The sequence below is a fragment of the Ictalurus furcatus genome, chromosome 3, assembly GCF_023375685.1.
Source record: "Ictalurus furcatus strain D&B chromosome 3, Billie_1.0, whole genome shotgun sequence".
NCBI lineage: Eukaryota > Metazoa > Chordata > Actinopteri > Siluriformes > Ictaluridae > Ictalurus > Ictalurus furcatus.
The window spans coordinates 7947994-7964011 of NC_071257.1; the positions used below are offsets into that span (position 1 = coordinate 7947994).

General features: G+C 38.7%; 1 protein-coding gene across 11 annotated transcripts in view; it reads right to left on the bottom strand.

The window, feature by feature from the left end:
• Positions 1-2058: 2058 nt before the first annotated feature.
• slc29a1a (solute carrier family 29 member 1a) overlaps positions 2059-16018 on the bottom strand; it is a 43149-nt gene continuing 29189 nt past the window's right edge. For 10 of the 11 annotated variants that reach the window (XM_053620607.1, XM_053620609.1, XM_053620605.1 and 7 more), the window contains 12 exons: positions 15820-15897; positions 15661-15742; positions 15264-15448; positions 11194-11333; positions 10767-10901; positions 10500-10597; positions 8852-8933; positions 8422-8519; positions 7989-8097; positions 7810-7895; positions 4591-4790; positions 2059-3077 (listed from right to left, as the gene is read on the bottom strand). In XM_053620607.1, coding sequence (XP_053476582.1) covers positions 2966-3077; positions 4591-4790; positions 7810-7895; positions 7989-8097; positions 8422-8519; positions 8852-8933; positions 10500-10597; positions 10767-10901; positions 11194-11333; positions 15264-15448; positions 15661-15742; positions 15820-15848 — 1356 coding nt within the window. In that variant the 5' untranslated portion in view covers positions 15849-15897 and the 3' untranslated portion in view covers positions 2059-2965. The remainder of the gene's footprint in view (positions 3078-4590; positions 4791-7809; positions 7896-7988; positions 8098-8421; positions 8520-8851; positions 8934-10499; positions 10598-10766; positions 10902-11193; positions 11334-15263; positions 15449-15660; positions 15743-15819; positions 15898-16018) is intronic. The other variant, XM_053620610.1, reaches the window with a different exon arrangement.

Genomic DNA, 16018 nt, shown 5'->3' on the forward strand with positions numbered 1-16018 from the left:
TTAAGCCAGGCAAAGTTGTTTTAGGTAATGGGTCATATTACACTTTATCCATCGTCAAGTAGGCTGCAACAAGGAGATTTTATGGATTGAACATACAGTCAGGTCTAAAAATATGTGTACACTGACAAAGGTAATGTTAAATTTAGCTGTCCACCACAGTATATTGGACTGAATGATCAAAACAAACCCATCAGAGAGATGAACACACTCGAGGCGGTAGATGCATCTGTGTCAAAGTCAACAATCAACAGAAGGCTTCACTGGAGGAAATGCAGAGGGTTTACCTCAAGCTGTAATCCACTGGTAAGCATCAAAATCAGAAAGAAAAAAAAAAGACTTGTACAACTTGTACCAGAATGACTGGAAGAGAAGAGTATGGACAAGGGGAGGTTCATGATCTGAAGCATAACGTTATGCATGAGCATGTATGTCTGTCAGTGGAACTGGTTCCCTTGTATTTATTGATGAGCCCAAGACTTATTTAAGGCAAATAAATTTAAGTGGAATGTTCTGCAGTGGCAAAGTCAGTCAACCTGACCTGAATACAACTGACCTGCATTTCAATTGCTGAAGGCAAAATGAGGCCAAGAACGAACCGGAACTGAAGACAGCTGCAGTAAAGACCTGGCAGCGCATCACCAAGGAAGTAACCCAGCATCTGGTGAGGTCTGTGGGTTCCAGACAGGGTTCAGGCAGTTATTGACTGCAAAGGATTTGCTACCAAGTATTAAAAATGGCGATTTAATACATCATTATGTTAGTCTGTTCAATTAGTTTTGCTACCTTAAAAAATGGGGAACACATACACACACCTATACATACATACATACATACATTTTTTATATATATATATATATATATATATATATATATATATATATATATATATATATATAGAGAGAGAGAGAGAGAGAGAGAGAGAGAGAGAGAGATACACAGTATCTCACAAAAGTGAGTACACCCCTCACATTTTTGTAAATATTTGATTATAACTTTTCATGTGACAACACTGAAGAAATGACACTTTGCTACAATGTAAAGTAGTGAGTGTACAACTTGTATAACAGTGTAAATTTGTTGTCCCCTCAAAATAACTCAACACACAGCCATTAACGTCTAAACCGCTGGCAACAAAAGTGCCAGCGGTTATATATAATATATATATAAAATAAAATGACCTCCCTCAGACAGAAAACCAAAGACCCTTTTAGGCTTCCTAATTGCCTGTGTACAATAAACATATCTTCATAATTAACACCTTGTAACTTTTATAGTAATACAAAGCTACATTCAGTTATATACAGATCATATCCACATGCCCGCGTGTGATTACATGGACAGTAAATGGATATTGAAAGCAGCCATCTGTCTCATCGTACCTTAAGCACGGAGTTTGTCTGCACTTTACTACTTCTCCCATTCTATCAAACCCCAGTCACAGCATGACCCCCCAGCTGTAAATCTCCAGATGTGGAAAGTTGCTCTGGAAAGGTTTTAATACATCAGCTCTGCTCTTGAAATCTGTTTAACTGCTTAGTTTGAAGGGTTCGAAAAAGATCATAGCTTTCATAACTACACACATCGACATTAATTTAGCAGACAATTCAGCTCAGTTTTTATTGAAGACACTCAGGCCAAGCGCCACCAAAGCAGCATGGCCATCCAGTGTGCTGAATCACTGGCAAGATTAAAATAAAAGTCATTATGACAAAAAAAAAGTGGAAGTTATTATATGATCATGCTGACCTTTTCACCCTAATCCTCACCCATCACCTCTATAGCGCATGTGTGCACACCACACACAGGAATAATAGAGAAGATCAGAAACTTTACTCATAATGGCACTTGTTAAACCACTTGTCTCATACATAACTGGAATTCAAACAGCAATCTTGGCACGCTAACAATAAAGGTCTGGCAGACATGAGACAGAAGGTCTTACCAAAATAATTTCAGGGAACAAAGTCATTCTGGTTGCTTGCATGCACTTTCCCAAAACTGAGACACTTTCATTTTAACTGTGGTATGCTGACGATGTTGGTAATGCAGAACCAAAAGTCCCAGCTCTTAAAATTTTATTTACTAATTACATAAATGTATTTACCCCAAACATTATGATGTAATTGGGGGGAAAAAAGAAAAAAGTTCCAGTACTCCATTAAAGCTTTATGCTCTTCATTACTAAACCAAACAAAAACACCTATACTAAACCAATATGTTATACACATAAAAAAAAAAAAATTTTAAAAAATACAATTTTAAATCCATTAAAAATAAATCTGTGGTTTCAACTGACCACATGTAGTTACAGGACAAATATACATGGTGCCTGTTTCTTCATCAGCACAAGCACGACTCCTGTTAAAGTAGTGTAAGAAACTACTGCTTTGCTTGTATTTCCTCATTTGTAAGTCGCTTTGGATAAAAGCGTCCGCTAAATGAATAAATATAAATGTACTGCCCTTGTTGTTGTTTTTTTTTTTTTTTTAAGCGAGGTTCTATATTAATACCATCACTTCTTAAAAATAACAATGTTAAATATAAAAGACTAAAATACAACGGAACACATTCTATAAACAAATGATTCCGTGATCCTTCTATTACTATTTCAAACTGAAGAAAAGTACTAAAACCAAAATCAATAACCAACCCCAGGAAGAACGAGTGGAAAAATACAAGCTAATAAATTGCTTTTTTGGCTTACACGATGGCTTTTTGATTGAACACTCTGTGGTGAATAGTTCTCTTTCCATCACCATGTCTGTCCCAGGTTTCCATGAACACATGGACGCCAAGAACATCTTCTTCTGAATAAGTGATATTTTTCTGCATAGGCAGAGCGGTAGTTCTGTTGAACTCCGAAGCTTGGTTAAAATCGAAATCTGCGCGTTTCCAAATGGCAGTTCAGCAGTCTGGTAATGTTTCTGTCCTTCCCCACAGAAAGTGCTATACCGAGTAAAAGGTTCTAGATCATTGCCCTGAAGCCAAAGGACAGCGCAGCTCCCAGCGCCAGACCCAAAGACAGGAAGAAGGCCATGATGGCTCCGGCTGTCTCTGCTTCATGCTGGGCCACTTTCCTGTGGGACAAATTCAAAACAGCAAAATAATTACTACACATTCCACTTCCTGTGTGTGTGTGTGTGTGTGTGTATGTATGTATCTCTGTGGTGGAAATGGTGTTCCAGGCAGGATGTATTCCCATGGCCTCACGCCTGGTGTTCCTAGGATGCACGTCTGTCTAGTGTGTAAAACGGCCATTCTGAATTTGAATTAGATGACAGTGTGTGATCTATAATTCTAGTATAGTAAAATAAGTAAAGGTGGTCTTTCTTATTGGCCTAACACTTTCTACCAGTACGTTCTTTCTGTCTTGCTGCAGTAACAGCGCCTTCTCTCGGCTGACTGTTCAGACGGCTGTTAAACCTACTTGCCACTATTATATATAAAAGTAATTCAATTATAATTCTAATATTCAGTAGCTGTGACGTGAAAACCAGAGCTTTACTGCATATAACAGTGACGGCAGAAAACAATTACATCCTCAGAATCTTTTACAGCAGTACAGGTCATTACTGCTTCCACAAACGGTTACGTGCAAAAGTCTGCACACCTTTAGGCTACAATAAAACCAAAAACTGTTAGGTTTCACAGGTATTTCATCATTATCCCAAGTAACAAACTAGCATCTTCTAGCATATCACTTTTCTCTTTCTGAATGCGTTCTCCAATAGAGTGTACACCTATTCTTTGCTTTTATAATTGTGTCTATATTTTATGTCCATTGAGCATTTTTTGGATCCTCTCAGAATGCGGCAAATCACTCCTGCAAACCGAGATGGTCAAAGCAAACCTTTTCATCCCGTCATCGTCGTCGTCATCGTTGTTGTGTTGCAGGATGCACTAGCACTTAATGTTAAAACTTTTTGGAATTTATTTCCCCGAAGATAAATTTGAGGATTTCCTTTTGGTAACGAACCACCATAGGTCTTTCAGGTGTTGCACACAGCTGAACTACCCTGTGCATAGTAAGTGCCTTGAGATGATGCCTTGAACACTCCTTGAATGTGTACAGACTTGCCTCTCAAGTATCGGTGCTCATGTGACTCGTTTTTATAAAACGAAAACAATATTTTTGTATAAATAATATAAATATAAATAATTGACTAATAATAGGCACAGTATACAAATTTGCCAACATGCAATGTAGCATATATTAACAGTAAATTAACAGTAAGTAAGTATGTTAACAGTAAGCTTTGGTTGCTAAGCAACATAACAGGAAAAGATTAGGGTAATATTATGGATAGATCGCTGACTATAGTGTAACCGGTTTTAAAGCCTGGAGCATTAATATAGTATTACCTTATTGTGATGCAGTCACAGGTGTGTGCATCTTGAAGATTTTACAACTGCTTTAAAAACGCAGTTCATCTGATCAGATTTTTGAAACGAAACTATCCGTTTTTGTAAAATAACATTTCTGACCATGAGAGTTCCCCGCAGTCTATAATTTGCTGTTTATGGGTTTTTTTTTTGTAAGACGCTGCACTGGATCATGTATACGAGATGGTGTGAACTCTGCATACTCACTTAGGTCCGAAGCACATGCACAGGCTGGCCAGATAGCCGTTGCTGAACGAGAAGAGGATCATGAAAACGATGTACCACGCGTCATGGGCGAACACAACGGGCAGGTTGTTCCTGGGTTGCACGTTACACAGAACGAAGAAGGGGACGAATACGACACGGAGGATCACCAGCACAGGCAGCAATTTGCTGTCTTTACCAGGCTGAGGAAACAGAGCACACAACCAATATTAAGACCACAGAGACACGGTGCTCTACAAAGTCATGCAAAGTCATCATTGATGCATACAGAATCTCTCGGCATAGAAGAAAATATGCTCAAATGTTTAACAGACTGGATGAAAGTTATGTTTAAAAAAAAATTATATATATAATTTATTTATTTATTTACAAATCTAGAATAGTACAGAATTATCAAACAATTTTTGGGAAACACAATTACCACCCATTCCGTTAAATATCTGAACATATAGTTTTCTCTGCAGTATTATTACAATCTCAACTAGCTTCCAATATTTAACTGAATGTATTCGTCTAACTGAACAAGATTCTACCACTCGAATTTCTTGGATTAAATTACTTTAAATGTCTGTGCAAACTCTACGGTCTGCTCCCCATACTATCCGTAACAGTTGCTTCTTGCCTGGCATTGGAGCCCTTGTTGTCCACAGCCCTTCGAGCCTTGACGCAGATACATGGCATTGTTTGGTGTGGAGAATAGGGTTTCCCTTTATGCAGAAGTGAGAGCGGAGTAAAAGCTTTCCTCTCAACACTGCATCCTTAGTCTGCTCAGCCAAGTATTCTCTTCAGTCCTGCTCCTGGAGGTTTTACGGACTTGGGAATCAATATTACTCGCACATTACTTTATGCCCATTTTGCCCTGTTAATGACCGAAATGATTACCGTTTCAGAGGCAGAATAGTCTTTAGTAAATAGAGCTGACCATTAAAAGTGAATATTCTTAAGTGTATCGCCATGTGTTGTCTTAAGTGTTAGTCGCATATGCAAAAGTAATACGTTTACCACCTTAACACACTCGGCTCCACTTTTATGCTTTGGAACAGACCTGGAATTTGCAGCCTTACATTTTTTTGTGAGACTGTGACGCTCTCTGTAACATTGTCTTGTAAATTCAAACTCCTTCACACTAATTTGCTTCAGTATTTTCAAACGTGTCGCTGTGTACAATTCTCATTTGCTTCATTTCTTATTCTTCCTTCTGATTCATCTTGTTTGTTTCCTAAAATTACCCTTTAACTTAAAACGGGTTATATTGGAAATCTAATATCAGGTTTTTTTTTTTGTTGTTGCCCTCCCACCAAAAGATTAAATTCCTCCCCCTCCTCCCGGACTCACCTCAACACAGTGCAAATGAAAATACTTGATAAAACTTGACTGTCCGATGCCAAATAGCAGATCTTATTCACAAGCTGGAAAGATTCTAGTTAATTACAGTGTGTGTGCTTGTGCCTTGTTTGCTATATTATTTGGGCCGCCTGATTGTCCTTCCACCTGCAAGTTCAGGAACAGCATGCTATTTTGCTCTCCTTTTGGCAAGGTGAAGCTTTTTATTGGTTGGATGTCTGCCACCACCCCACTTCATTCTTTCTCCTGAAAGGCTTGGCATGTTTTGTAAATTAAATGAGCTCATAGAGCCAATGCCAAACTAGCAAATCATTTTTCGAAATATTAGTCCTATTGTCCTCGTTGCAGTGCAAAACCAGTGGATCTTTTTCACAAGCTGGAAAGGTTCGATATTTTTAGCTTTTAATTGCAATGTGCACGCTTGTGCTATTATTAGGAACCACCAGCTAGTCATTCTACCTGCATGTCCGAGAAACAGGATGATATTTTTGAGCTCTGCTTTGGGCAAGGTGAGGGATCTTTATTGGTTGGACGCCTGCCACCACTCCATCTCATTTCCTCTGAAAAGCTTGGCATTTATTTCTGAATGAGAACATGTTATTTAGTTAGCGAGGGTCTGCTGACCTTTTTTTATATTAGTTACTAGCAGTCCTTTATTCATTTGTTTTTAAAAAAAATCTTCCAAGAAAATCTTTCAAAAAGATTGCACTTCCAAAAAACAGTTTGTGACCAAGACTGACCCCTGCTTCAGTGGATAATAACGTAACATGATTTGTAGGTTTGAACTCAAGAACTACTGCTGTAATCAAACACAGGACTCTTATTCACAATGTTTTTATACTAAGCATAATGTCAACGCATTTACACTATAAAATCAGTACTACAGTGTGGCAACGGGGGTGTGGTCGAGAGAGAGAGAGAACTGGCTACACACACCGTGAAGCGTGAACTTGAACTCTGAACACAAGTCAGTGACGGCCTCTTCTGTTGATTTGTGCTTTTTTTGTTGAGTTTTTTTAAGGTGTACTGAAAAGCACGGACTGAATAAACACGAGCCCAGAGGCCTGTTTCACAAAGCCAGTTTCGGTGGCTAGCCAGGTACGTTTGCGTTTAGTTTAAAGTCTCAGCATGCTGGATTGCTTTTTTGCTTCATCGCCATGGTAGCTTTCACATCACATAAGTCTGACGCATCAAAGTTACTCCTGTAGTGCCTGAAGTGGTGGCTTCACCGTTTGTGGAGAATCCTGTGGAGCGCAAAGGGCGGCATTTCGAAGGGAAAGAAGTTTAGGGACAGACACTTTTCCCGATGACCATCTGTACGAAAGATAGCAATTTTATGCACATGGTACAGTTCATCTCGGTTGGTTTCTTCAGCCGGACATTAAAAATCTGACACGCCAAAGCCACACTTTGTGTTGCTTTGTGGTTCGCATTTGCGTGCAGTGGCACGATATTTATTTTAGTAATATTTAATTAAAATTATTTACATTTATATTAAATGAAATTACTTGAACGATGTTGGGGTTCTAAGTTTTCAATAAAACTGCAGTTGAACTGAAATTTCAGAATTGACGGTCAAGTAGGAGTTGTTATTTTCTCTCGCTGTCCTTTCTTTATTATAGTGTGAGTAAAAAGGTGGACTTTTTCCTCCAGGGAACCCCATAATAAAGAAAGGACAGCGAGAGAAAGAAAATAAAAATAAAAACGGCCGACAGTCCTGAAATTTCAGTTCAACTGCAGTTTTATTTAGAGGGATTATAAATCATTACTCTTCTACAAAAGTATGTAGAGCCCCGGTGTGTGAGGGTGCAGAAGAGGGGCAGGTAGAAGTTTACCAGATGTGCGCTTTTTACTTACCCATGTGCACTTTGCAGTTAAGCTTCGTCCAGCCCAGTCCATTAAGTTAAAAAGCAAGAAGCAGAACACGGGAATGAAGTATTTCTCTAGGAATACCAGTGAAACAGGAAGACGATGACATGAGAGCACAATGAGCAGTGGAATTTTTAAGAGGCACACTTTCAGAAAATCACTCTTACCCCAAGCACCTCCTTTAGCCGCAGAGGACCTGACCTCCACAGTCACAGCAGGGAATATTCCAATAGTGATGGTAAAAACAAAACACACTGAAAGGGCCATCACCCAAATCTATAGGAGCAGGGGTACAAAAATCAATAGCATGAGTCATTTAGGACATCAGGAACGTCTAGTAAGAGGTTGTCTAGGTGATTGGACTTATCATTCATATTTAATCATTTAGACAGTTTGCCACTGTTGAAGTCCATTAAATAAGTAGCAAAACATTTAACATTATACAAGACCAGTCTGCATGACTTACTTTTACTACTACAACAGTGATCCTTATAGTATGGCTATCAAATACCTCAAAATGTCGAATACTATACTAGCGGGCTGTGCAGCAGAGCAGAATCCTCAAACAGGAGACACTTGGGAAACTTTTCCCAAAGGTACCTTTTTAAAGATGGCAAACACAGACACGGTATGTGTGGTCTCCTCTTCAGTCAGACTCCCAACTGTCTTCTCCCCAGGGATTTCTGTAACAGCAGCATCTACAACATCAATAACATCATGGCTTTGTTGCTTTCCAGCACAGCTCAATATGAAACATAACTTACAAGTGCAAATCAGGACAAAATGGAAAGAAACATGGAGAATACACAATGCAGGGTCTCAAGAGGCTCTGGCTCTAAACTAAAACCACTCAAACGCAGCACCAAGAAGAAAGCAGAACAGATATGCCAGATGGTTTGGAGTTTAGAGCAGGATTTAAGAAAGATTTCCTGGAAATTTCTGGGTTGGATTTGAAGCCCTCTGCTTTGAGAACTTTTCTTTTTAGTGGAGTTTTCAAAAGTAGCATGCGTCTGGTTACTAATTACTCTACCTTTGTTCAACAGGTCCATCTTGTTTTCCTCATCACTGGAAGGCTTGGGGCTACTGGTGTCTGCATAATACTTGAAGAATTCCTACAAAGCCATGAAACAAATGGGAAGAAAGGCCAAGTGGGTGTGTGATATTAGGCTGGACATCACTGGATGCATGTTGGCACAACTTCATTGAAGACAGTCTTAATTGTGCTCATCTCAGGGCTACACCAAGTTGAGAAATTCTAAGCAGTAAGGCATGAATCCTTGGTTAAGGAGTGAATATCAATAACAGAAAAACACTTTTTTAATTTACTGCATCAGACCTGGCAACCTTGACATGTTTTGTATAGGAGTGCCGCATTTTGACAACAAAGTACGCTGGAACATACTCCACGTACATTTTAATCAAGAAAGAATAAATAGGTCTACATGTAATACTTTACAAATAATGTTAATTGGGGGGGGGGGGGTGATGATAAAAGAGAGATTATAAACACTGTACACATTAATAACATGGGCTTTGGCATTCTTCTTCTTCAGGATTGTCAGTTCTGCTGTATTATGTGCTAGATCAGTGCTCTTCAACAGTGCTTGAAGTTTGGGGAAAAAAAAGTGCCAGTACTCCCCCCCCCCCATTTTAGAATAATAATATAATAATAAAGTTATCAAAACTCTGCAGTAACACAAATGGAACTATGGGAATTATGCTGTGATTAAAAAAAATCTAAAATAATTCTAAATAATTTAATATTTTAGTATCTTAAAAGTAGACACTCCATTTGCCTAGAATTTACAGAAATGTATTCTTGGCATTTTTCTCAACCGATTTCTTGAGGAATCACCCTGAGCTGCTTTTTAAACAGTAATAAAGGAGTTCCCACCTACGAGCACTGCTCTTCAATTTTATCCACAAAGAGCCGGTGTAAATGCAGGCTCATTCCAGCCAAATAGGAGGCATACTTGGTAGTTGATTCAAGATGAACTGATTAAACAAGCGGAATCAGGTGCGACTCCTGCTTGGTTAGAATCAAAGCCTGCAGCCACACTGAAACTTTCTAAAGCTATTTTATTCGATTTTATTTTATTATATAATCCAGTTAAAAAATAGGCAGTAAAAGCCCTGGGAAAATTAAGCAGCTAAACTGACAAGCTTGTTTTTGTTGAGTGGGAAGGGGGAACTGAGAAGTAGGCCTCAAGGGGAAAAACCATTGTATCTGTCTGGTCTAATACAAAAAGCATGTGATTCTACTGCTTCACACTGCAACTGCAATATATTAAAACAAACTGGGGCACCTATAGTCCCCTCTGAAAGTATTGGAACAGCAAGGCCAATTCTATAAAAAAATAAAATAAAAATTAAAAAAATCACCTAAACATCGGGTGGTGTGCCACCAAAATGTGCCATATTTTATGTTGTTGAACATATTTAGATGTAAAAATTAGGAAATGAAAGCTGAAATTCTGTTCCATCATTCATCTTTTTATCTCAAACCCAAATGTCTTCAACGTAAAGGAAAAACAATAGACTTGGCCTTGCTGTGCCAATATTTTTGGTGGGGGATGTATAATTAAAGAACTGGCCACCTGACTTTTGTACACAGTGATTATAATGGGACCTAGCCCCAGGAAATTAAAAACCATAATGCTTATGAACTTGGGTCATACCATTTTGGGCAGGGCAATGTAAGAAGCGATGGCCAGAAGAATTACAACACAGGCAGTGATGAAGTAGCCAAAAGCACTGTCCTTCAGTGATGAGCCACCTGGGAAAATAATAATCAGAACAACAAAAGGGTCATGACATGTAAAATCCATAGAATGTGCTGAAAAAAATAAGTCTCAAACAACTGCAGAAACAGAATAATGCGAACCAGCATGAACAGTCAGAGAATCAAGAATCTGCAAGCTAAATCAAATAGAAGAAATACACACTGGCGATTGCACAGATCATGGAAGTGGCTGCAAATGATCCAGCGAACCCCTGGCCACTCATGATAGGAGTGGTATAGGAAGCTGGGAGCAGTCCTGCCAGCCCAAAGAGACTCCCCTGCAAAATGGCACCAAAAGCTAGAGAAAGCAAAATAGCAGAGTGGTGAGAAAGGAAGATAAAAACTTCACACATGGTACAATGCATCCCCATGGGAATTTCAAAGATTAGTTCCCACAACATATTCTCTTTCTGTTGTCTTTTCCACAGCTAGACTTCCCAAACCAGTGTGTAATAATAACAACATCAAAGAAGGCTAGTCTGTCATGTTGACCCTAACTCTTTAATGAAAAAAAGTCACATCACTGCATGGTGGTGGATGGAACAACTTCTCTAAGAGGCGAACCAGAGATATCCAGCAGAGCTACTTACAGTTGATGCAGCAGATTTTGATCATGGTGACGGTGAAAAAGGGCACAGGTGCCATGTCCACCTTGACCAACGCTGCAGTGATCAGAAACACCACCAGGATCACAGAGAGGCTGCCGGAGATCCTCCATTTCTGAGGAATCCTGCGGTGGAGGAAGGATAGACAGAGAGAAATAGGGGACAAAGATCAACATTCCTTATACAGTCCTGAGATAATGTTTAGGTGATGAGATCCCAACAAAATTCTCTTGATAATTAAAACTAACATACCCTCTGGATACCTAAACATTAATAAAAAACCCAGACTATATGTTCATCTCACACAAACTCTGCACTTGGGCCATGTCTAAAACCATGCACATTTTACTAGATACATTTTGGCAGGCAACCATCTAGCTATTTCAACTGACCAAAATATAAACAAATAGCTGAGTGAGTGGAATTGGTCAGGATTCCTTCAGGAGCTGGTGGGGTTCAGAGAAAAAAAATAATCTATCGATGCAGAGCAACAGGAATACAGTGTTGTGAAATAGTATTTCTTCTTGATTTCTTCTGTTTTTGTGTATCTCTCATACTAAATTGTTTCAGAAATTAAAACAAAATCTAAGATAAAACAAAGGCAACCTGAGTAAAACACAAAATACAGTTTTTAAATGATGTTATTTTTGAAGCAAAAAAGTTATCCAATACCAAATGGGTCTGTGTGAAAATTTATTTGCCCCCGTAGTTACCAAGTCCTGCTACCTTCCAAAATTCCTCCAAAAGCATGCTTTGCTGCTTCAAAGCCTGGGGAACTTTCAGTAATTAAGGGAAACATGAATTTTGCTCTCTATCAGAAAATCCTAAAGGAGTATAAAGGCCCCCCCCCAGCCTCCCCTATCATGTGGCATCCCCCCCCCCAATATTCAAGGCGACCAGGTATAATGATTATCTATTGTATATAAAATCTCTCTATATATAACCTAGTCTATAATCTGTTTTAATAGATAGATAGGGAGGTAGATAGACAGATAGATAGATACAGATGGTCTTCAGTCCGCAAGCTGAAACGCCAACGCAACTGGATTAAGCAACAAGACAATGATCCAAAGCATAGGAGTAAATCCACCTCTGAATGGCTCAAAAAAAGCAAAATTAAAGTTTTGTAGTGGCCTAGTCAAAGTCCTGAATTGAACTCAATCGAGATGCTGTGGCAGGACCTTAAACGGGCAGATCGTGCTCGAAAACCCTACAGTGTGGCTGAACCAAAGCAGTTCTTCAAAGAAGAGTGGGCCAAAATTCGACCACAGCACTGTGAAAGACTGATCTTTTTAGTTTTTCACATGCGTGAAATGCTGCATAACTTTTTTTTCCTTCAATAAAAAAAATAAATACTGTATTGTGTGTTTACTCAGGTTGCCTTTGATTTATGTTGTATTTCATTTGAAGATCTAAAACTATTTAGTATGAGATATACATAAAAACAGAACAAATCAGGATACGGATTAATTATTATTATATGAAAGATGAAAATTGTTTTTCACAGCACTGTAGTTCAATCATACAGTATTGTAAAGCCTTTTAAGTAAATAACGAGTGATAGTGTTCATTGTTTCTGTGCAGTTTGGGCATGTTGGAAGTTGTTCTGAAGGAACAAAAAGACCAGGAAGAAGCCAACACACTGGAATTTGGAGGCCGAGTGAAAACCTTGAACGCTTTGTCATGTTCCTCCAACCATTCCTTAACATTTTTTGCAGTGTGACAGGGCGCATTATCCTGATTAAAAAGGCCACTGCCATTAGGAAATACCATTACCATGAAAGGGTGTACTTGGTCTGCAAATTCCCTAGATCTCAATCTGATCGAGCATCTGTGGATTGTGCTAGACAAACAAGTCGGATCCATGGAGGCCCCACCTCGCAACTTAGAGGACTTAAAGGATCTGCTGCTAAAGTCTTGGTGCCAGATACCACAGCACACCTTCAGAGGTGTTGCGGAGTCCATGCCTCGAGGGGTCACACAATATTTTTTTTCAATTTTATTTTATTTGTATAGCGCTTTTTACAATAGACATTGTCTCAAAGCAGCTTTACAGAAATATCAACATGGTATACAGATATTAAAGGTGCGAATTTATCCCACACAATAATACACAATTCACAATAATAATAATAATTCACAATAATTGAATTTATCAATACACAATATTAGTCGGGTGGTTTTAATGTTATGGCTAATCAGAGTATATGACTAAATGTATGGACTTTTTCGTCCCACACTGAATTTTGTGAAAGCCTCTTAACTGTAGACACCCTCCAACAAGGGTATAGTTTGATATTTGAAACCTGTGGGCCAAAGGACACTTAGCTTCGCCAACAGGACAAAATGCCTTACAGCGTGTTCAGACAACAGCTCGTCATGATAAATTATCTAGAGTACTTGATTTGAGAACACATGGAAGTAGTGATATGTACCAGAGGTGATAGCATTACTGTGTCTATTTTATTCATCACTCTTGCTGAAATTCAGCATTTTAGTTCATTTTATTGAAGCAAATATCCCATTGCAATATTGCACCTGTTTTCAGTGGATAGCGCAGCCTGCATGAAAATCTCCTTCGAAGCCCCAACTAGAATCCAGTGACACTGTGTCTCTGATGAATGGGAGTGAGCAGGTGTGACTTGCATAGAAAAAAATGTCTCTCAATGTTCATTGGACTGTGCATTCTTGTTCCAGATGATGCTGAGGAGATCTCTCAAAGGGGTCAAATCTTATGTCCAACCGCCAATCACTGAATTGCTAATGAACATAAGTGAAATCTAAAACTTCAGCACCAGTCAAACAGTGCTCGGATCTGCAGTAGTTGGTCAATAACCAAACTTTTACTTATTTGGGGGGGGGGGGGGGGGGGGGTAGTTATTACAGCCGAGTTCTCTTGTTCAAAGTAGTTATAGTGTTCAGAAACATTTTTCATCATTCATGTTCCATACCTGTCCGTTATATAGTTATATAAAAGTTATTTTTAAAAAATCATAAAAGTTATGAAAAGTAATAATAAAAAAAAAGTACAAAAGCAAAAAAAAAATCTGTCTATCTATTAAAACAGATTATAGACTAGGTTATATATAGATAGATTTTATATAGAATAGATAATCATACCTGGTCTCCTTGAATATTGTGGGGGGGATGCCACATGATAGGGGAAGCTTGGGGGTGGGGGAGGGGGGGGGGGCTTTAGTTAAAAAAGGTTGAGAACCTCTGCTGTAAATAAATTGTAAGTATAATTTTTTATTATTTGTGCTCGTTTTTGTTTGTTTATAGGTCTAGATATCCATCTTCTTCCACGAAATTGAGCTTGATGGTTAGCAGCTTAGTGGGCAGACACGACTGTTTGTCGACCTGCATTTGGAAGTAAGTCGGCACATGCTTTTAGTTATGAGAAGAGGTTTCAGAAATGATCATGAGAATTGAAACAGGAGGCCAGAACAGATGAAACATAGGACACAGCTATATACTTTAATATTAGAATTATAATAATAAACACCTGTGCTTCCCCCATTTTAAAAACCACCAGCCGCCACTGACACATACACAATTTATATAGGTTAACTGACCTAATGTATGTGATAGTGGCAAGCACTCTGCGACATGTGTGCATCATATTCACTTAATTTAACTTTGTTCATAGTAAACACTGCATATTTAAAACACTGACATTGCAAGATATAGTACATACTGAAAGAGACAGACACAGAGAGAGAGAGAGAGAGAGAGAGAGAGAGAGAGAGAGAGAGAGAGAGAGAAGGTTTAACAATATTGCTTGTGAAGATAAAATGAAATAACTAAAAGGATACAAGCTGCTGGGAAACTGTAATCCCATGAGCACATGACAAAGGTTATTTTTGAGACAGAAAATGAATCTAATGCTGAATAATTAGCAACAAATGTGGCATACCAAACTGCCTGCCTGATTTCTTATTGTTGTCACTACAAATAGAATGTTAAGGAATCTCGACTTTTTAAGAGGCAGTGAGGATGATGGTATGTCAGATGAGAAACTTCCTGAGTTTAGAGAACTGCAAAGTTCACCTCACCTCTGATGGATGAAGGAATTAAGGCAGGTGAAGAGGAGCAGCGGCACCATGGCACACAGGGTCATCATGTTGTTGAACTTCGATTCCAGGACGCTACGTGTGTCAACTTCTATCAATGTGCCATTGTGGGTATTGTTCAGGGCATCTGCATCTGGAGCAGGATCTCTGAGACGGCTGGTGAAGTACTGTGAAGAAATAATACGACAATCTTCTGACTTCTGAATATCTGCAGCACGGTTACAATTTACCATTTTAAGAAGAAAACTACAAATAGACTATGAGTCATACAGTATGTGATTTGTGCAATAGTTCTTAATCAAGGTTAGGGGGAAAAAAAAAGATTTATATTTGTACTGAACCACAGCACACACTCCTGCAAAAAAAAGTGCATTGTTACCATGGTGGCAGTCATGAAGAAGTTCCATGGCAGAAGCGTTCCCAGCCCCAGGATGAAAAAGATAATCCACACAGCATTATACCTGTCAAGACAAACACAACTGGACACACCTGCAAATTCTCAGCTTCAAGTATGAAGTTATAAAGAGATGTTACGCACTTGTCCGGTGGTGAATTAATGGCAGTCATTATTTCTTACTGGTGGAAAGTTTACAACTCAGGTGTAAAAGCCGGAAGACTGGAAGAGAATAGAACAATTAAATGCGTCATGTTCAAATGCACGTCGAAACTATTTGTGACAACTGGTCTGTTTAATTGCACGTTCATTAATACAAGCAAACTGCTTTAAAAAAAAAAAA